The 23868-nt window shown below is 38.1% G+C and overlaps 1 protein-coding gene across 1 annotated transcript; it reads left to right on the top strand.

The window, feature by feature from the left end:
* Positions 1-3037: 3037 nt before the first annotated feature.
* On the top strand, positions 3038-20991 carry LOC137040731 (uncharacterized). The gene is made up of 6 exons (XM_067416504.1): positions 3038-3074; positions 10180-10515; positions 18007-18366; positions 18442-18575; positions 19610-19709; positions 20969-20991. The coding sequence occupies exons 1-6, from the start codon at positions 3038-3040 to the stop codon at positions 20989-20991; spliced, it is 990 nt and encodes a 329-aa protein (XP_067272605.1).
* Positions 20992-23868: the final 2877 nt, after the last annotated feature.

Here is a 23868-nt window from a genome sequence, read left to right as displayed (position 1 = left end):
CCACTTGCAAAAGTTCATAACAGTATCAGTAGCCTATAACTACAATGCGTTAACTGATTCCCTGTCTTATTCTGCCCTCTACTGGCTAATATCGAAATAGCAACACAGCTAAACAATACAGACTTATGTCGAAATAACGACTTAATTATCTTGAAATAACGAGTTATTATGTTGAAATAACGAGATATTATGTTGAAATAACGAGATATTATGTTGAAATAACGACTAATTATCTTGAAATAACGAGATATTATGTTGAAATAACGACTTATTATGTTGAAATAACGACTTATTATGTTGAAATAACGACTTATTATCTTGAAATAACGAGATATTATGTTGAAATAACGAATTATTATGTTGAAATAACGAGATATTATGTTGAAATAACGAATTATTATCTTGAAATAACGAGATATTATGTTGAAATAACGAATTATTATCTTGAAATAACGAGATATGTTGAAATAACGACTTATTATGTTGAAATAACGAGATAAGGTTTAATTGTTTTTTTTTTCTCCCACCATCAATTTTTTATTTTTTATTTTTTCACCATGCGGTTCAGGGCTTCCGTAATAAATAACATCAAATGAAATCACTGCTAAAAAAAAAAATCTCAGAGACAGCTGCAGCTGTAAACTTTAACTTTTTATTTGTGTTATTGTGTAACCTATTTTGTATGCCATCTTAACGATTCTAAAATTCGTTTATGGATTCAACTGACTTTTATTGTTATTTGAATTAGTTAGAGATCAAATTATCGTACATATTAATAAATGGTATTTATAAAATTATTTTATTACCAGTGTCATGTTTTTTTTTTCCAAGCCAGATCCTGCCCAGCCCAGGAAATCGTGGTTTTATGGCATTCATTTTGTTTACTCGGATACAGAAGTAACATTGTGTTTTATCTTTCTTTATTTTTATTTTCTAACCATCACAGTATTTGAAAAGGGTAGCCGGCTACTATAGATATTAGTATATTGGTGAAAGAGTCGCTACGTGAGGAAAGTGAGTCAGTCGCCCGCCGTGTGAGGAAATTGAGTCGCTCAGTGAGGAAAGTGATTCGCCCGCCGCGTGAGGAAAGTGATTCGCTCTGTGAGGAAAGTGATTCGCTCTGTGAGGAAAGTGATTCGCCCGCCGCGTGAGGAAAGTGATTCGCCCGCCGCGTGAGGAAAGTGATTCGCTCAGTGAGGAAAGTGATTCGCTCTGTGAGGAAAGTGATTCGCTCAGTGAGGAAAGTGATTCGCCCGCCGCGTGAGGAAAGTGATTCGCTCAGTGAGGAAAGTGAGTCGCTCTGTGAGGAAAGTGAGTCGCTCAGTGAGCAAAGTGATTCGCCCGCCGCCTGAGGAAAGTGAGTCGCTCTGTGAGGAAATTGAGTCGCTCAGTGAGGAAAGTGATTCGCCCGCCGCGTGAGGAAAGTGATTCGCCCGCCGCGTGAAGAAAGTGAGTCGCCCGCCGCGTGAGGAAAGTGCTAATACAGATCGACCGCCGGCCTATCAGTGGGTAAGTCAGTAGCTACTGGTTATAGTATAGCGATTTCCCAAGACAAATCATTAGTCTTATTTTTGGACCTTCCCGCCCGCCATAACTCATATGCATCCTTTCCTGTATATGACATATTTTTCGAACAAAGGACTCAGTCCTTGGTTGACATTCAGAGGATCCTCGACATTGCAGTCCTTCGTCGGATGTCGATGACATAGCATCCTTGGAATTCTGGCTTCCGATGATCCTTCCTTGACATTGAGAAACGCCTAAGGATTGGAACATCCAAACTAAAGTTGGGGACGGGGTTATGCTTCACAGGCTGAAATCTGCATATTTAAAAATAATAATCAAAATTTGCCTGAATGAAAGCTAAAATATAATTTTGAATATCTCTGAAATGGGCCATACTGAATATCTCATTCAAAAGCAAAGACATTGATATCTTCCACACGAGTCAGCCTGTATTTTGCAACATCAACCTAGGGCTGGGCGATATGGCCCAAAAAAATTATCACGATATAATTTAGCATATCAGTCGATATCGATAAATATCACGATAAATGTAAAATGTTTATTTCTTTAAAGTTTAAAGGCATATTTTTGCTCCTGAGTGAAATATGTAGAAAACAAACAGTTAGCTGTGGTTTTAAACTATCCTTTATTGTTAAAACATGACAAACACTTCCTAAACAAGTGAACAATTAATTTAAACTGAGGTATTTATTTATTAAAATCTTAACTGTGGTCAGCATTTTTTTACTCAACACTATCAATAATATATCATTATACAGGGCTTGCAATTAAGCATGTTCATGTGCTTGTCCTTCGAACAAGTACATCGTTCAAGCTTGTCCAAGTAAAAAATTAGCTTGTCTGGAAAAGTGTGTGTGTGTGTTTGTGTGTTGTAAATATAATTTATTCTGAAGCAATATTCTCACCAGTGTTCACTCAGCTTTGACATATTTAAATCTGCATCATTTGAAATTTGTGATATTTTCACCTTTTATAAAGAGCATTTTCCCTTAATCTTATTAAATATAGGCTAAGCTTCATGTTTCATTTTATATTTGTAATTTTGATCAATACATTTAATTAAAATAAAACACTATAACACTATGGCTGTTACCAATACAATTAAATAATTTACACTGAAAAATTACAACAGCATTAAATAATGTTTTGAGATTTGTATTTTTCAATAGACAAATAAGACATGTTGGAAAGTATGTTTAAAGATCAAATTAAACCACCAGTAGGTGGCAGCAGGTGGCCGTCTTAATGAGCGAGTCATTGAGTCGTTCATTCAAACGATTCATTCAAACACTGAATCGTTTATTTACCCACGTTGCTGTGAGACGCGTTGCGGTTCTGCTGTGAACGATTTTCGCAGCTTAAATAGAACAAAAACGCTCGATATTGCATTATATATATTTCATTGTGTAAGTAAAACACTAAAAACGCAAACGGTCAAAAAAAAAAAGTGTTTTAAGAAACATTTTGAGGCCCCTTCTCTGAGACACCCCTCGCTGCAGCCTGTAGCACGATGACGTTGCTGGATCAGATCCAATACGTACTGGATGGTGGATCGTTATGGCAATGTCATTCATACAGATCTCTGAGTTAATTTATAATGCGTATGCGCTAGTCATAATGTATGATCATTATTGTATAAAGATGATGTTCTAAACTGTGTAGTTGTAGAACTGATAAATAGTATTAAGTAATTATTGATTAATAAATCATCTTTTCATAAATGTGATGCTTAAATTATCCTAGTTTCGCTGTGCATGCATGCAAAACAGTTAATTTTTTATATATTCTGATCATACTTGCTGTTGAGTGGAAGGAAAAATGAGTCAAGTAATTGTCTCTGTAATTTTAATCCTCAATGCAACACGATCTGTAAAGAACTTTAAAATACCAGTAGCCTACACATTCAAGGAAAAATGCAAAACGCGTGTCCTGATGGCGTGAGCATGTTATTAATCATTATTTTTGCGCGAGCGGTTTGAGTATTTATCTATCCAGCAAACTCTCCTGTGCATTCAATGATGTTCCCAAAACTCTTCTGCGCATGCGTATATGACGTCATCGAATTGTGAATGAAACCTCCGCGCATGCGCGTCCAGTACGCGTTGGATCTGATCCAGTACGTCATCGTGCTACAGGCTGCCTCACAGTGGATTGGTCCACCGTGCATCTCACCGACACACACACACAAACACACCTCACCGACAGTGGGCTGGTCGGGAGAGAGAAAAGTTCAGTATTTGTGGATCTCCAGTAAGGGCTGTCTAGTCTATTTTATTAATTTTAAACACCAGATGACATTATTTCTCTTTTGATACAGGCGATGCGGAGTCATTAATACATCACCAAAGACAAACAATTATGATAGCAATGTACAAGTCCGATGTTTTAGTGATTATAGTTTGGTAACGTTAGCCTGTTATAAGTCACCCACTACAGCTAACAAGGTAATAAGCCGGTGTGTGAATGTAATTAATGTAGATTCACCGCTGTGTTGGGCTGCATGTTATATGGAAGGACTTTGAAGAAACACGATATTTTAATAATTAAATTCCGTGTGGTGAACGTGAACCTATGATAAGCAGTCCACGCACGTCGCTCTGTTTTATGTCGGATGGGATCGCTAAAATATCTCCGGACCACTGAAGTTGAGCGAACTAACTTGTCAACGATATCTGTGTCCTCCGAGCTGGCCGTGAGCGCTGCATTTTCTTCACTATTGCTCATTTTTATCGCTCCACTTATCTCCGATCCTCCAAGCCTGTCAGCCACAGACTGTAAACATTACCGCGTGCAGCACGCATACGCCTGGTCTGCAATACGCATGCGCAGCATTACGCATAGCGCGTAAGCATTATATCGAGAATTTATCGACCTGTTGTTATCGTTTTATCGAGGAAAATCATATCGTGATAATTATCGTTATCGTTTTATCGCCCAGCCCTACATCAACCTATAATTTGACAATAAAAGCACTATATCAAACTAAAACATGAAATAGTCTTATATATATATGATAGGCTCAAATAAATGCCACTATGTTATTTGCCAGCTCTTTAAAGTAGTGAATCTAATAAAATAACTAGGTTTTACAACCATGTTGTATAATTGCCAACATACAATGCAATATAAACTGAACAAAAATGATAAATTAAACACTTTTGTTTTTGCCCCCATTTTCATGATCAGGGGTCTGTTCTTCATACATCACTAACTCTGCTAGCAGGATTTGATTATTGACAAGTTGGCATGATCTTGATTTGTTAGGTTCTTCGATGCTTATCCTGGACTTGCTGTCATAGCAACAGGTCCGTAAGCTTAAACCTGCTCGGGAGGAGGCTTATTTCATGTAAACAGGATTAGATTGCTTCTTTTTTTAAGCTGCAATTTTAAGTCTTCCAAGTCTTCTGGAGTCAGTCTTCGTATGACTCCAGAAGACTTGGAATGGAACATGAGTTAATACTTTTATATTGTTTTTTGGTCCGTTTTTGCAATTAAGGGTGCGTTCACACTTGTCATGTTTGATTCGATTAAAACGAACCTTGGTGCAATTGCTCGGTTAGTGCGGTCCATTTCAACATATGTGAACGCTGCCATCCGAACCCTGGTGTGCACCAAACAAGCGGGCCGAGACCACTAAAAAGATGGGTCTCGGTCCGCTTCCAAACGAACTCTGGTGCGGTTCGATTGATATATGAATGCAACACAGACCAAAGACATGTAAACAGACCAAAAACGGATGTAATGTCACAAGATGCGACGCATAATGCAGCTGATTTGAAGACGCGGAAAGATCAGTGTATCCAAAATAAATAATCTACGTTAGAGGGCAAACGTGGAGAAACGAGGAAGTTAGGGCTGGGATAAACAATTATTTTTTAAACGATTAATCTAGCGATTATTTTTTCGATGCATCGATTAATCTAACGATTAATTTTTCCTGTCCGATTCGGTTACGATTCGATTCGATTACCGATTATCTCCCCATTAATTGCCTAATAGCAATTTATACATGTTGATTTAATTATCTGAATGAAAAAATGAATTCCTTAACATTGCAATATATGTTTATTGCTCTTAAAATTCCAAAGTAAGACTATACAAGAGCAATGCATTCAATAAAACCTTGAAAACATAAAGTAGGCTACACACACACACACACACACACAAATAAATAAGTATTAACCTACAACAAAGAAACATATTATACGATTTTTCTATGTATGCAACTCAGCCTACAGGCTATGCCCATCGATTAAATATCAACAAGATGGTTAATCAAATCCGGGGACACACTGCAAGCGTGAGCGTCTCGGCTGCGTGGCGTGTCTGTTTTTGTTTCGGCTCCCATGTTAACAGGTTCTGCACACTGACTGTGACGCGCGGAAAACGCGTGCATGCTAGAAATAGAAGAGCGCCTATTTTTCACGTGTGTTGGGAGCGTCTCCAGGCAAAATAGATTAGGAAAAGATGTTTATATATCATTTTGACACGAATACATATTATTAAATTACATTTTCATGTTTGAAAGTCTGTAGGTTTACATAAATGCAGATATAGGCTTAATTTTAATAATAAAAAACGACAATTATCGATTTTGAAATATTGCAACTGTCAATACAGAACGAAATATTCTGTAGCCTATTTTGCCGTCAATACCATAGATATGTGGCTACTCCCGACGTTGTCTTTGCTGTATCAGTAGGCTATTTATGTTTAACATTAGGAATAGGGCTTCCCTCCGCATCAATAGCAGCAGCAGCGCCGCGTCTGACAAGACATGTTTCGAAAATGCTAGAAGAAACCCACAAAAAGCATACCTGGTTCTTCTCATGAAAGGACCCGTGTTGCCCATTATTAGCAGGTACAGACAAATGGGTTCAATACAGACAACTCTTAATGAGTTCTCAGCTCTGGTAAAAATAATAAGGGTTCTTTCACATCTCTAGTTTGGTTCATTTGGTCCGAACCAAGGGCAAACAATTATACATTGTTGCATTTTTCAGCTTTTTCACACCACACTGATTGCTTTTTCCGAACCAGTTAAAATGAACCAAAACGCAGGCACGTGACAACATCCACATCACTCATTGGCCATGGGGTATTTCCTAAACTGCTTTTCGATTGGTCGGAATTTACGTGTGGGAAAATTCCAACAGAAGAGGCAAAGCCAGCAAACTATAATAAAACTATAGAGAGACGACTGTGTGGGCTAGTTTTGTCCCTGGCCATAACCTACTACACTGTGTGTATTTACTTGCCTGACAAGCCAGACCCGCATCAAGATGTTTGGTCTGGAAACTCAGCATAGATAGGGCTCAATCCGAGGGGCGGGATAAACGGTTGTCTTTCAAACTCCCTCTGCACGCGATAGGATAGCGCTACCACCAGCCAGAGCAGCGAATGTGAAAAAGAGCTTGTTGACAGATTAAACTTTCGCCGTATCCGGTCAGCAAAACTCCGAACACATCTTCCCTTCTTAAGAATGACTTCAGTGCCGTTCTTTTCTCAGAGAAAAGCTCAACTCCAAGTCTTCCAGAGTGGCGTTTAAAACTGATTCGAAAGTTCGCCAGTTTCTGTGTTTACTAGAAGCACGCAAACGCAACTCGGCCGTCGTCATTATGGCCCCGCCCACTGACTCTATACACGATGTGATTGGCCCGGCAAGAGTTAGGCGAATACAACTCAGAAGGGTATTGAGAGTTGCTAGACGACACTCGCGGGCAGATTAAATTTGCTGCCGCTAGGGTGCGTCTAGATTTCTAGGCTATGTATTTACCACAGTATGCAAACAATACATTTCTATAATGAAGCGCTGATGCGACGTGAAAACAACGCTCTAATGCACTGCAAACGGCGACCGCACATCACTTGTCACTTCAAGCGGAGGCGTGCATTAATTATTAACTCTGACATGCTCATCTTCCCGAAAATATTTCCAACGATCTATCAGGTATTAATAATGTCATGCATACAATGTCAGCGCAGCTAACTACGGCAGCTGGTTCAGTCCAAAAATGATCAGTACTTTTGCAGTTGGTTCTGTTCGAGGTCGGATCACGTTCTCACCACAAACAAACCACTCCAGAGTTCGTTTGAAAGCATACCGAGACCACCTCTTCAAGGAGGTCTCGGTACGCTTGTTTGGTCGCTTTTGGTGCGCACCCGAGTGCGATTGCTGCTTTCAGACCTGACCAAACGAACCGCACCAAAGAGGAAAACGAATTCTAGGACGATTCAACCAAACTAAATGAGCCAGGTGTGAAAGCACCCAAATACATGTGACTGTACATTTATTTGCCTGTTACGTGTTTTATATTCTTGAGAGTGGGTAGGTTTTGGGTAGGAGTGGAGTTAGTTGCTCCAAAATATAAAATTAGGCTATAAATATTAATTCTCTGAGATCAGGTTGGCGGAATCACACGGCGTAGACATACATGGTTCGTTTCGGCGTAGACATACATGCGGAATCCCACGGCGTACACATACACACGGAGATGATGGTTCGTTTCGGCGTAGACATACATGCGGAATCCCACGGCGTACACATACACACGGAGATGATGGTTCGTTTAGGGCGTAGACATATACGTGGAATCCCACAGCGTACACATACACACGGAGATGATGGTTCGTTTAGGGCGTAGACATATACGTGGAATCACACGGCGTACACATACACCCGGAGATGATGGTTCGTTTCGGACGAGGAGAGTCTGCATTAAAGACCCACAAATCAATCAACGTCTTACTACATTTCTCTCCGATACGGTAGGAAATGAAACTGAATGTGGGGGATTTTAACTTTGATGATTGATAGGTACCCAGATAACAATTTTTGGTTCCCAGAACGTTCTGGGAACGTTAGTTTATAGTTAACAGAACGTTCCCAGAACAGATGTCCTAACATTCTCTATTGGTTAGCCAGGAAAGTTTTTTTTCCGTAAATAGAACGTTCTCTGTTGGTTTGGAGTACGTTCCCTTAACCTTCCCAGAACATTTTCAGAACATTCCCAGAAAGTTCCCCTAACCTCTTTCCTCCATTCATTTACCCTGCTGTACGTCAGTAATAGCCCAGCATTCGTGTCCCGTTAAGCGGCTACTGTCATGTTTTGAACTTGTTTAATCAATATAAATATTTCAAGCACATAAACCTTCATATGGAGGATTAAATAAGATTAAATGTAATTCATTAATGTACGTTTTGTAACTTGTAGGCCTGTCACTGACACTGCACAACCAGGTTTTACGTTAAGTGCCAAATAATGACTTTAACACAATAAAATATGGGTTTAAAATATTAATTTTATTCACAGACATTAAAAAAATTAAGAAATATTACTTTAACTGATAACATTTCATTAATTTCTTACCACTGAATTAACGGGCCGTAGCCAACTTCTCTCTTTGGTCAGTAAACAAAAAATTCTCGGTTAACATCATGTCTTCGATTACGTGTAAAATCTCTCTAAAATAAAACTATTTACACTCGTATATTTATTCATTATAACTTATTATTCAATAAAGATCGATAAACTAATGTCAGTAAGTTGGTAAAAAAAATGACCGTTATGTTTTTAAATAACGCGAGTGCGTGTCTTTCTGTAGAAGACAGAAGAAAGCGTGTGCTGGAGCGTGTGCTTTCGTTGCTGCAGATCGGAGGCGCGCAGCAACTAAATATACAAATACCCTGCATATATATTATAAAAAATAACCTGCAGGGAACGTTCTGGGAAGGTTCTCTGTAGGTTATAAAATAAAACCTAAAAATAACCTGCAGGGAACATTCTGGGAATGTTCTCTTTAGGTTACAAAAACACAACCAATAGAGAACGTTCTTATTTGGTTCCCCACAAAAATAACCATATGGGAACGTTAGGGGAACGTTCTGTGCTTATTGGGTAACTAAGCGACAGAGCTGTCCGTTAAAGATGACGAAGTAGTATGTCCCGAAGCTTGCATATTCTTCTGCTACACAATAAAAGTATGTACTTTTTCTTCAAAAAAAGAGTACATACTTTTAGGTCGTAGTAATCTGTTAGTGAGCAATAATCCATCCACTTCACAGGTGTGGCATATCAAGATGCTGATTAGACAGCATGATTATTGCACAGGCATGCCTAAAGCTTGGAACATACTCTGTTTTCTTGAGGTGGCAAGAACAAGAACAAAGTTTGTTATGGCCAGTACATTCCATACTTCATGAGAAAAGCAGGTGCAGATCATCTGCGTGTCTCCGCGTTAACCACGCCCACTTTAAATGTCTGACCAATCACACAATAGTTCTCGGACACCCGCAAGAAAAAAGTTCTGCTCAGGCGATGTGTCGAGAACAAGCTGCGAGAACTCCCAAACCAGGGCTGAGAGAACATCTGGTGTTCCCAAACCGAACTCCCAAACCAAGGTGCATCTGGTGACGTCATTTTTATTCTCGCAGCCCTGGGAGCGAGAACTTTTTTCTCTGTTCTTGCGGAGCATATTGCAGCCTTAAGGCTGGCCACAATAAAAGGCCACTCTAAAATCTTGACGTTTTGTGGAAAGAAAAATCACAGCACTTTCCTGTTTTCCGGTCCTATTTGTGTGTGTGTGTGTGTGTGTGTGTGTGCGTGCCACTCTTCTAAATGTGATCTATAATGAACTCTTCTTTTCCTCCAGGTGCATCTGGTGTTGGTTCAGATGAAGTGTCAGTGTCAGTGAAGGAGGGAGATTCAGTCACTCTAAACACTGGTGTAGAATTAGCCAAGAAAGACAGAATTAAATGGTATTTTGATGACACCCGCATCGCTCAAATCATTGGAGATCTCAGTAAGATCTGTACAGATGTTCAGTGTAAGGAAGGTACTGAGAGATTCAGAGACAGACTGAAGCTGGATCATCAGACTGGATCTCTGACCATCACACACACCACAACTGAAGACTCTGGAGTTTATCATCTACAGATCATCGTCAGCAGTAGAAGCATTGATAAGAGCTTCAGTCTTAATGTCATTGGTGAGTATGCATGGTAGTTTTTGTGAAAAAGTGAGATTTGACTATTTTAAAAATACAGTGCTTCCAGGAAGTATTCATAGCGCTTCACTTTTTCCACATTTTATGTTACAACCTTCTTCCAAAATTGGTTCAATTCATAATTTTTTTCCCTCAATTCTACAAACAATACCCCATAATGACAACGTGAAATACGTTTCTTTTAAATCTTTGCAAATTTATAAAAAAAAATCACATGCACAAAAGTATTCACTGCCTTTTCCATGTCACTCAAAAATTTAGCTCAGGTTCATTCTGTTTCCACTGATCATCCTTGAGATGTTTCTACAACTTGATTGGAGTCCACCTGTGGTAAATTCAGTTGATTGGACATGATTTGGAAAGGCACACACATGTCTTTATAAGTTCCTACAGTTAACAGTGCATGTAAGAGCACAAACCAAGCCATGAAGTCCAAGGCATTGTCTGCAGACCTCCAAGACTGGATTGCATCGAGGCACAGATCTGTAGACACCCCTCGCTGCAGCCTGTAGCACGATGACAATGCTGGATCAGAACTAAAAATACGTACTGGATGGTGGATCGTTATGGCAATGTCATAGCCTACCAATCTCTGGGTTAATTTATAATGCGTATGCGCTAGTCTTAATGTATGATCATTAATGTATATAGATGATGTTCTAAACTGTGTAGTTGTAGTACTGATAAATAGTATTAAGTAATTATTGATGAATAAATCATCTTTTCATAAATGTGATGCCTAAATTAGTCCAGTACGCGTTGGATCTGATCCAGTACGTCATCATGCTACTGGCTGCAGCGAGGACTTCTTGCAGATCTGGGGAAGGGTACAGAAAATATTCTGCAGCAATCAGTGAGTACAGTGACCTCTATCATCCATAAATGGAAGAAGTTTAGAACCACCAGGACTCTTTCTAGAGCTGATTGATCTCTGGAGAGATCTGAAAATGGCTGTGCACTGATGCTCCCCATCCAACCTGATGGATCTTGAGAGGTCCTACAAAGAAGAATGGGAGAAACTGCCCAAAAAAGTTGTGCCAAGCTTGTAGCGTCACACTCAAAAAGACTTGGCTGTAATTGGTGCCAAAGGTGCTTAAACAAAGTATTGAGCAAAGGCTGTGAATACTTTACTACATATGATTTTATTATTATTATTATTTTATAAAATCGCAAAGATTTCAAAAACTTCTTTCACATTTTCATTATGGGGTATTGTTTGTAGAATTTAGGGGAAAAATTATTAATTGAATCCATTTTGGAATAAGGCTGTAGCATAACTAAAAAACCAAAAAGTGCTGTGAATATTTTCCAGATGCACTGTGACTGTGTCTGCAAAACTCAAGGTATTGGAAAATAGTATTATTCATTTTGCAGCACTTCAATTTAGTATCGTCACGATACTGGAATTTCCAACTTCGATACAATACGCTGAAAATATTAATATTCAATACCACCAGGAAAATTGCAAAGTTTCAAAACTGAAAATACAGTTTCTTTTTTATCGTTTTGTTTTGTTTTGTTGATAATTTGGGTTATTTTACTGCAAAAGGTTTAACTAAATTTACAAAAAAACAAGTAAACACTCAGTAATATAATAAGAACAAATAAATTGCAAATGATAGCACAAATAATTAAATTTGAATAAAGACAAAAAATATATATATATAAAAAATTGGATTCATCAAACTGTTGCATTAATTGACCATGTGATGAAAAATATCATGAGCTGACCTATATCTGATGAATGCAATGTCCAAGGGTAGCAAAACTACACATAAAGAAAACAGGACATTCTGATGCACACCAAGTTTCATAAAATTCTGCCAATAGGAGGCATTACAATTTGAAAAACCACTATAACTTGGCAAACATATTACATATCTTGGCTGCCACGTCATCAAGCGCTGCCAAAGGACGTCTCAATTTGAAGGATCTTTGGAAGGCAGCATTTGTTTTACATCCTTTACTAAGCGTTTTTTTAAGGATGTATCATGTAATTTTTGCGTCCTTAGATCACCCACAATCCTTTGCTCACATTTTAATTAACAAAAGAAAAAAAAGTGCTGAGCTCGTCTAAATTCATCATGAAATATAAGACAAATGTTTTGGAGACAAAGGCATAAATGTTATCTTTGGTTTTGCTGTAAATTATTCACTTAACGCTATTACTAATGTATAACATTGGGCGACTGTAGATGCTTGTCATTCACTGTATGGCATTAATAGAAAGCCTTTTGAGAAATACTTTAAATTTGACTAAGAATATAAAATAAAAAACATGGCCGTCACCAGCCAATTAAATTTCAAGGGCTATTGATATGAAATCTGAATAGTGTGTGTGTGTGTGTATATATATACATGTCCTTCTCAAAAAATTTGCATAGTGATAGTTCATTATTTTCCATAATGTAATGATAAAAATTAAACTTTCATATATTTTAGATTCATTGTACAAATTAGCATATCATGAAAAGGTTCTCTAAATGAGCTATTAACCTAATCATCTGAATCAACTAATTAACTCTAAACACCTGCAAAAGATTCCTGAGGCTTTTAAAAAAAACCCAGCCTGGTTCATTACTCAAAACCGCAATCATGGGTAAGACTGCCGACTTGACTGCTGTCCAGAATGCCATCATTGACACCCTCAAGCGAGAGGGTAAGACACAGAAAGAAATTTCTGAACGAATAGGCTGTTCCCAGAGTGCTGTATCAAGGCACCTCAGTGGGAAGTCTGTGGGAAGGAAAAAGTGTGGCAAAAAACGCTGCACAACGAGAAGAGGTGACCGGACCCTGAGGAAGATTGTGGAGAAGGACCGATTCCAGACCTTGGGGGACCTGCGGAAGCAGTGGACTGAGTCTGGAGTAGAAACATCCAGAGCCACCGTGCACAGGCGTGTGCAGGAAATGGGCTACAGGTGCCGCATTCCCCAGGTCAAGACACTTTTGGGCTACAGAGAAGCAGCACTGGACTGTTGCTCAGTGGTCCAAAGTACTTTTTTTGGATGAAAGCAAATTTTGCATGTCATTCAGAAATCAAGGTGCCAGAGTCTGGAGGAAGACTGGGGAGAAGGAAATGCCAAAATGCCTGAAGTCCAGTGTCAAGTACCCACAGTCAGTGATGGTCTGGGGTGCCATGTCAGCTGCTGGTGTTGGTCCACTGTGTTTTATCAAGGGCAGGGTCAATGCAGCGAGCTATCAGGAGATTTTGGAGCACTTCATGCTTCCATCTGCTGAAAAGCTTTATAGAGATGAAGATTTGGTTTTTCAGCACGACCTGGCACCTGCTCACAGTGCCAAAACCACTGGTAAATGGTTTACTGACCATGGTATTACTGTGCTCAATTGGCCTGCCAACTCTCCTGACCTGAACCCCATAGAGAATCTGTGGGATATTGTGAAGAGAAAGTTGAGAGACGCAAGACCCAACACTCTGGATGAGCTTAAGGCCGCTATCGAAGCATCCTGGGCCAGATTCCTGCACGGGTCCATTTTTGGAGACCCGCCCCCGCTCGTACCCGCAAGGTTTAGCACCAGATCCGACTCGTGACCCGTGAAAATTTCAAAATTAAATCCGTACCCGCCCAGACCCCTTAATTTTTGGCCCGTTACCCGACCCGTGCCCGCGATAAATCACACGCTAAACCATTCAAATTAAAATGCTTTATTTTTTTATCCTACACCTCTCTCAACATCAACAGCGTCATGAATGGGCTAATGAAACAGGCAAAAGTGCCTTTAAAGACTCATTGTCAACAATTTCATATAGCTACTCCACTCACCAGCTTTACTTTTACTTCATCCATTGCTACTCCTGCAACGCTCGCTCCTTCTGCGCTACGAGAGGCATCAACAAAGTTTCAATGTCGCAGGGGTGGTGACGTGATGGGTCAAATGATATATCATTGTTGCGTGTATGTGTAATGGTAATTTGGACATAGAAATTGTAATAGCCTACAATATGTTGGATGGGGGAAGAAGGAGGCGGGAACCGGCGAACATTTAAAAGACTTTAACCAAACAAAACGAAAGTAACGTGAGTAGCCCTTCATGGACATCTCCCATGCGCACACGCATAATAAAACATAAACACAACTCAACGTCAAATCCAGGTCTGGTGATCTCTCGTCCTTATATGCTTCCGAGCTCCCTCAGAGAACTCGAGACCGGTGTGGCTCGCAGGTGACGCTCATTCACAATCACGCCCTAGTCTCTCTCTCTCTCGCTCTCGCGTTCACTTTGCCACAGAAATATTGCACATATTTTTCATCCGCGCTACTACCCGCCCGCACAGAGTTAATTATCCGCCCGTGAATTTTATAAATGTCATAATCCACCCGTTTTAGCCACTTTTATGCTACCCGACCCGTTGCAGGACTCTGTCCTGGGCCTCCATAACACCTCAGCAGTGCCACAGGCTGATCGCCTCCTGAAGCAGTCATTTCTGCAAAAGGATTCCCGACCAATTATTGAGTGCATAACTGAACATAATTATTTGAAGGTTGACTTTTTTTGTATTAAAAACACTTTTCTTTTATTTGTCGGATGAAATATGTAAATTTTTTGAGATAGGAATGTTGGGTTTTCATGAGCTGTATGCCAAAATCATCAGTATTAAAACAATAAAAGACCTGAAATATTTCAGTTGCTGTGCAATGAATCTAAAATATATGAAAGTTTAATTTTTATCATTACATTATGAACTTTATCACAATATGCTAATTTTTTTAGAAGGACCTGTACTGTATGTATAATTTGTACAGAAATATTACATGATTTATATATTAAAGTGTTAGTTTTAGTTTCACTACTATGAAACCCTTGAAATTACAGTTTATGCACAATAGTAAGACAATTACACAGTTACAAAGTTCACACAATTACAAAGAAATAAATGATACGGTTTAAAAGGTCCTTAAGATAAATGCTATAGGTCAGTGTATATTTTGGCCATTCGATTTTCCTTAAAGAAACGGGTATTCAAAAACAAAAAACGGCTCCTTTTTCGTTTTTTCATTTTTTAAACAAAACGAAAAACAAGAATTCAGCATGATTTTTCGTTTTTCGTTCAGAGGTAGAAAATGAATAAACAGCTTGAATATTCGATTTCTACACGTGGGTGGTAATTATACGCCCGTGTCTGCTGATTGGTCAGCCGAAGATCAAACTGCTCTTCCTCAGTTCAGCACAGCAGAATAAAAGTCCTGCACTGCAACAGCTGTACGGATTGTTAACGCATTTATTGCAGCTACATTTAATCTTTTATTAATCAAACAACCAGACTAATGAATGGCTCGACACATTCAGGGGCAGAGCCTCAACCTAGACAGGGCTTTCTTCTGTGTAAAAATCCCCCCAGGGCCCGTTTAATACCGGGTTTCGGTACCCATCCCTAGGTCCTTGTAAATTTAAAATCCACTTATGGCTATGTAGTGTTGTACACAATGTTCCTCACATCTCCTGTAGACTTCTGTTTTGTTTGGATGGGCAACTCTCAAAATCTGTGTGTCAGATTTTCTCTGTCAGAACCCACATGCTGTTCTTTGGAAGTTAACATGGCAAAGAAAATAACACACCATTTTGTTCGGTATCAATTAGGCTAATACTCAATATTGATGAAATAAACTCAAAAACAAAGGTAGCTATAGCTGCTGCGTATTTCCTGATCTTTTAGCCTACATGCTGGTCTTCGCTTGATTGTTTGGCATGTTTGTATGCTTATTTAGTTTATTTAACCCGACGTAATTTAAGACTAATTTTGGACTATTAATTTAACTATTGTTCTCTGGTTGTCAGTTATCAGTTTTGCATTAGTGTTTAAAATATTAAATAACTAATTATATTAATTTATATCTAAATTAACTTATTTTTTTTTTAAGAATGGGCAACCGGGGTGGACAGCTGTAATCCTGCCATACCCAGGCCTATGTGAATTTATACACAGAGGAAAGTCCTGTCTAGGCTCTTTCCCTGGGGGTATGGGTTGTGTCGAGCCATTCGTTAGTCTGGTTGTTTGATTAATAAAAGATAAAATGTAGCTGCAATACACTCGTTAAGAAGCCATAGGCCTATACTGTAGCAGCACAGGACTTTTATTCTGCTGTGCTTAAAGGGTTACTTCAGCGATTAGCATATGGCTTTGTATTAGTAGAAACCCTGGAGTATATGAGACAAGAGATTTATGCATTTTATTTCTGGAAAAATTCCTCCTATGATGCAAATTGACGATATTTGCATCATAGGAGGAATGTTTGCCCAAAGGCTAAAGACTACAGCCAGCAGAGGGAGCCATTTCCGCATGTGCCAGACTGAACTTGCATTGTGAATGTATGCCGCGAGTGTAGTCGCGGTTACCTCAGCTCTAATTACGAGACCTCATCAGCTCATTTTTTTCACTCGTGCAGTTAGTGCTCAGTGCTGTGAGACTCGCGCGGTGACTCACTCATTATATTGAACAGACACGTTCAGTTTTTAATTGTAGTGTCTTCTCTAACACTGTAATCAAGTTGGTGGCTTTGGGAATAGCCTCATAGGGCAGCGAAGCATTCTGGGAATTGTAGTCTTTCATCCCCATGAGACAAAAATACATTTTTTGTCTTTTCTCAGTCTAGAAGGTACCAAATGAAAAAATAATTTCACATTTCTACTACATTAATGACCCAGTTTAAATACAGATTCATCTTCCTAGCGCTGAAGTATCCCTTTAACTGAGGAAGAGCAGTTTGATCTTCGGCTGACCAATCAGCAGACAAGGGCGTATAATTACCGTCCATGTGTAGAAATCGAATATTCAAGCTTTTTATTCATTTTCTACCTCTGAACGAAAAACGAAAAATCATGCTGAATTCTTGTTTTTCGTTTTGTTTAAAAAATGAAAAAACGAAAAAGGAGCCATTTTTTGTTTTTGAATACCCGTTTCTTTAAGGAAAATTGAATGGCCAAAATATACACTGACCGCTATAGATAAGTAAAGTTTGACATGTGAAAGTCAGTTGCCGCTTTTGACACCAGTTTGTTGCTGTGTTTTATCAAACCCTAACTATCACTGGTTCAAGACTGACTTTGCTGTAAAAACCACATTATAATACAAATTTCAGATGTCACCTACTCATCCACTTGGGCCATTGGTGCTTGTAATCACGATTAATAGTGTTGAAATAGTTGTTTTTTTGCATGGAGAAACTTAATGGCTTGGTCTTATAATGCTGCTCTATGCATAAGTAAATCAAGACAGTGGCACAGCTATGGTTATCGCTGTCAATCACAGCCATTTCAGGAGTTACACATGGAGCAATAATTTATCAGATTGACTCCTGAAACTTTTCAGTGTCTACATGGCCATTAACATTAACATTAAAAAAACTATTATTCAAATTGTGAAATGGAAATATAAAATTTGAAGGGCATTCTTGTCAATGAGACTACATAATGAATCCCTTATTTACTTTGTGTGCTCACATTGTCCTGTTTCAGATGTTGCTGTTGAACAAGAGAAACTGATGACCAAGTCAGTGATGGAGGGAGAATCTGTCACTTTAGATCCTGCTGTAATGAAAACGCCAAAAGACTTGATGGCGTGGTATTTTAATGACGTTCTCATCGCTGAAATCACTGGAGATCAGTGTCAGATCTGTGCAGATGATCAGTGTAAAGCGAGATTCAGAGACAGACTGAAGCTGGATACTCAGACTGGAACTCTGACCATCACACAAACTAAAACCTCAGACTCTGGAGATTATAAGCTAGAGATCACCAGCAGCGGCATCAGCTTCCAACGTCGGCGCCGCAACATCAGCATCACCAGTGTAAAGAGCTTTAGTGTTTCTGTAATTGGTGAGTGTAATCACTTATTCTTGAGGAATTTTAAAATGATTTTTTAATCCAGTAATATTGTCTGTCTGTCATCAGCTGTTCCAGGTTCAGGTCTGTCTTCAGCTGCTGTAGTAGGAATAGTTGTTGGTGTTCTTCTGGTGTTTGCTGCTCTAACTACTGCTGTGATTTACTATCATCACCACAGGAGACATACAGCCGTACCACAGAATGTGAGTATTATGTAACCCCTCCTGTTCGAACCGCCCGCTCCAAGCCAGACTCGAACCCAGGTCCTCATACGGCTCTGACAAGAAGGCTAAAGGCTGCAACACTAGAGTGTCTCTTGAGCACTGCAAAAAAATGCTTTTCTTACTTATTTTTGTCTTGTTTCTAGTCAAAATATCTAAAAATTCTTACATTAAGAAACATTTACTAGATAAGTAAAAATTATTGTCTTGTTTTGAGAAAAAATAAGCAAAATAATCTGCCAATGTGGTAAGCAAAATAATCTTGTTTTCTGTTTGAATTAAGATTATTTTACTTCAATATTAAGATTATTAACTTCAAGGATAAAACCACTTCAAATCTGAAATCTTTCTCGAGCTAATAGGACATGCGTAGTTCATCAATCCCTCCACACAGGCACTATGACACACCACTGCACATTTCCTTCATTGACTAATCTTTTAACTTAAATAATTTCCTTTTATTTTTTAATTTCTTTCAGTAACATTTTAATTTGAGTGAAATGCATAAAATTCAAAGAATCTTATCTATGCGTATATTGAATCGAAATTTGATTTAAGAATCAAGAATCATTATGAATCGAATCGTGAGATTCCAAAAGATTCCCACCACTACATTTGATGCTTTTGGGAAATAGTGATGCATGATACATCAGACTTAAGAAGCAGATATTACACAACTTCAAGGCTTTAGTATTTTGTGTATTTGTGAAACATTAATCTTCTTCATTTCTTTTACCGTACAGGAGGATGCTTTGTAGAATACTCATCCCTTAAGCAGACCGACATCGCCGTTGAGTACATAGTATGGATGGATCCAGCTAATAGGACGTCTCTTAAACGTATTGGCATTGAAACTTTGTTCAAACTGCTAAACAACAAGCAGCGACAAACTTGATTATATTCAGAATTTCAAGAAGAGCTACCCGTGCTGGCGACACAAGCAAGTAGTGACTGCCAATAGGAGTGAAGACAATGAAGCACACTTGTTCTTCCTTGGTGCTTATTTTTTACTCCAGCCTAATGCACCAATGGAAACTGACCTCACTGAACCTCAGGTCCTGCACCAGCCAATAGTATTAATATGGAATATGAGCCTAAATGGATACATGGAGCCAGGTAACTGGAGACTTGCTCTTTATAGATGGCAAATATGGCCTTTACATTATACATTTCCAAAAATGGAATCACTGATTCCATTTAAATAAGACATTTCCCTCCAGAAACATGGGATGACAAATCGGGACTGTAACTAGGCAACCAGTACTGGAAACAACTTCTTGTAACCCAACTGTCAACTATTCGGACGGCATTAGTTAAACGGGGAAAAAGCTTAAGTTGAAACTCTTTTTGCACATTTAGAAATTCACATTGTAAGCCTTAATAATCAATTCTGTTACCTTTTTTTATGTTTATAAATATATATGTCAAATCAAACAGCATTGATATTGTAAACCAAGAGAAATATTGTGCCATGAACAAACAAGTTACGTTTTCCAGTCCACAAATCACCCATGTTCTCCATAGATTTAATGTATTATTATTGTGGCAGAAATAGTTGAAGGTTTTTATTTTATTTTTGTTACTCAGGGTTCGCACAAATCTTTTAAGAGGGACACTCAAGCACTTATCAAGGTCTTCATCATTTTTCCAGCACTTTAAAGCTCTAAAATTTAAAATTTGAATGTTATTTTTAATGTGATGGTTTGTAATTCTAAAAAGTTTAAAGAAGTAGGAAAACTAACACTTCGTAGTTAACATGCACTTTCATAAATAAAAAAAAATGCACAAAACCCCACTGTAACAGTAGATGGGAGCACTTATTGACTTTGACTATTGATTCACAAAGTTTCCTGAAAAATAAAAACAGAAAACAAGCTAAGAGTTGCTGAAGCTGTCGGTCAGTGCTGTATGGTACTATATAACAACAATGGTTAATTTAATAAGAGTAGAATATTTGACTTTTCTCAAAAAAAATTCCCAAAATTAATTCGCACCTCAATTTTAGCTGTCAAATTTCTAATAAACATGTAATATTTTTAGTTACTGCACTTATTAATGCAAAACATTTATATGATAAAATTTATCTTATGATTAAAACTTCTGTTACAACACAGATTAGGTACCAACATAAGCTGTTCAAAAATAGATTACAAACAAGATCGCAATGTCCAGGGCAAGAAAAAGATCAAATTTATTGGCAGTAAAAGTAACCTAACAAACACAAAGGGACTTAACTTAACATCTGAATGATGCTTTAAATACATTTTACTAATGTGTGTTTACTAACAAAATAACGTTTACATTTTTGTATGTAAAAAAAAAAAAAAAAAAAAAAAACTTAATTTTTAAAATGTAATTGTTTTTCTTTTGTGTAGATAAAAGCCTACTATGTGCCTGATGAAGAGAGGGATATTTTTAGACGTTTTTTCATTTATCATTTTTAATTTGCTTTTATCTTGATGAGCCATGTTCTCTTTTCTAAAGATCTTTGTATGTTCATGTGACCATCAAAAACATCCGATGATTTACTCATAAAGGCTGGAATCTGAGTATGTCACAATTTTATTTCATCAGAAATAAATTAACTAAGCTAATGTTGAAATGTTTGTAGAGTGATCATTGCGTCTAAATTCTGTATGATTTTGTGCACCTAACTTTAACATTTCAGGATGAAACATTTGACCTTTTACATTTACATTTAATCATTTAGCAGACGCTTTTATCCAAAGCGACTTACAAAAAAGGGGAGAGTAATAGAAGCAACGGAACAGACAAGGCCAACAACCTGTAAGAGCTGTAAGAAATCTCAATTAATTAGCACAGTACACATTTTTTTTTATAGCCATCTACAATAGCCACATACAACAAAAATTCACGTACGCAGAACACTGGATTTTGATAGCCATGATAACAACCCATTAGGACTAAGGCTGTTGCCCCAGCTGTTGTCGTTAATGCAGATTCAGTGGCCCAATGGGTTGGTTTTGTATTGCATTCTAGCTAAACGCGCAGCAATAGCCATCTACAACAAAAACTCACGTACGCAAAATACAGAACACTGGACAAATCCGGATGAGAGACGTAGATATGATCCAGGAGTGTGCGCTTTTGGTCGTTGCTGTGGTGATCAGTAAGTGCTATTCTGTATTGGTCAAGTGTAATTGGAAAACACTGAAATAAATAAATAATAATAATAGTGTGGAAACATTTATCTTTTAAGTTTACAATGAAATGGCCAGGAACAGATTGAATAAAATGTGATGTATTTTCTTGAAAAAATACACTCCAGTAATCTATTTATTAGTTATCTGATTACTACACTATAGTGCACTCCAGTAATATACTGCTTTTATTGTACACACAAACCACCGGTTTCGGCTTACATCTGCTCCCTCCCAGACTTCATGTGCAAGCTGTTTTAACTGAAAGCACATCAGTAAAATATGTCAGTGCCAATGTTTTTGCTAAGGCACTAATCCTGGCTTAATCTAAATCCTGTCAGTGAAACCAGGCCTTAATGTTTAAATAAAATATTGGGCTTTTTGTTAATAAGGGCAAACTATTTGTGATTAGGGATGGGTATCGTTAAGGTTTTAACGGTATTACTACTCTTAGCGATACTGCTTATCGGTCCGGTACTTTAACGGTATTCTTATCGGTACTTTTTGAGATTTACTATATATATATATATATATATATATATATATATATATATATATATATATATATATATACCCCATACACACACACACACACAATTAATTATATAGGCCTACACCGTGCTTTAATTTCAGGAAGAATTCTAGTAATCAAAATCAAATGTAAAATAACACTGCATAGTTTATCATAGATAGGATAAATTAATGCTTATTAAAGCTGAAGTTATTCAATCAAGAGCTGTGAGTGATTTTCTCTTTGCATTTGGTTGTTTAATTCGCAATAATTCGTCAGCATGTTTATTTACACTGCTGCCTCTTTAAAGGGGGGGTGAAATGCTGTTTCATGCATACTGATCTTTTTACACTGTTAAAGACTTGGAATCCCATACTAAACATAGACAAAGTTTCAAAAGTTAAGGTGGATGTTTGATGGGAGCATTTCTTTGTCAAAAATACTACTTCCGGTTAGTCATAAGTTTCGGCAAGTTTTTTGCGATCATGCGTCCCCTTTGACGTTAATGGGGGCGGAATTTCCTTGTATGGGCCGTACGGACAATTCTACCGGAAGAGCGTGAGAGAGAGAGAGGGAGAGAGCGAAAGCAACAGGCTACGCCCATCAAAGCGCTGGCTCGTAGGATGCTGGACAGGTGATGTGCACAATTAACAATGACATCAAAAAGTGCGTTTTTGGTTGCCAGACCAAGACAGTCCTGCACAGATTCCCCAAAAACCCCGCGGTAAGGCAACAGTGGATGTAATTTGCTTTTCCGGATCAGCAACTGAGTTGCGCGAATGTTTATATCTGTTCGCTGCATTTCGGTGCCGACTGTTTCATAAACAAGGCCCAGTTCGACGCCGGATTTTCCAATCGCCTAATGCTGAAGGATGGAGCAGTCCCAACGTTAGAACCGCGGGCGGTGAGTTAGACTGCTTCAAATGTCTGTGTCTATGCTCATCAAGTAGCCCAAACATGATCACGTATAGTTACTATATATATTACTATATATAGAAATTGATCAATGGAGCATGCGATGTGTAGTGCGTGTACATTTGTTTAGCTGGCCACTATATGTGTAACTTTATGTTTGTGTATTGTAAAAGCACTCCAAACAACAATACACAAAGAGGGGGGAAATATGTTGAACTAAATAAGCGCGCTTCTTCATTCAAATGCGCTACTATTCCGTGTCTATCTATGTAAACATTAGCCTGCGGTGCAAAACCAGTCCGCTTAATAACGTTACAATTGTCTACACAAACCACGCGTAAACACACACACACGTGCACAACTGCACTTCCCACATGTACACCTTCAAAGACAAAAATACGACGATATAATTCAAGTATAAATATGTAAATAACACAAGCCGCTAAGCATATTATATAGTTAGTGTATAACTTGTACCACATAGAGACGTCCTGCTCTAGTCGTTTTTGCTGCTGCTCCTGTTCAACTGCAGCCTCTGCCCTTGTGAAAAAAAAGTGCACTTTAGTGTACTTTTATAAAGTGTACTTATTACACAGATAATATACTTATACTAAATACACTTAATTGTGAATTAAATGCAATGTTTTCGGTGTACTTAACACACATTATATGTAATTGATTTCAAATT

Source organism: Pseudorasbora parva, chromosome 14 (assembly GCF_024679245.1).
Source record: "Pseudorasbora parva isolate DD20220531a chromosome 14, ASM2467924v1, whole genome shotgun sequence".
Classification (NCBI taxonomy): Eukaryota; Metazoa; Chordata; class Actinopteri; order Cypriniformes; family Gobionidae; genus Pseudorasbora; species Pseudorasbora parva.
This window is presented reverse-complemented; position numbering and strand designations above follow the sequence as displayed.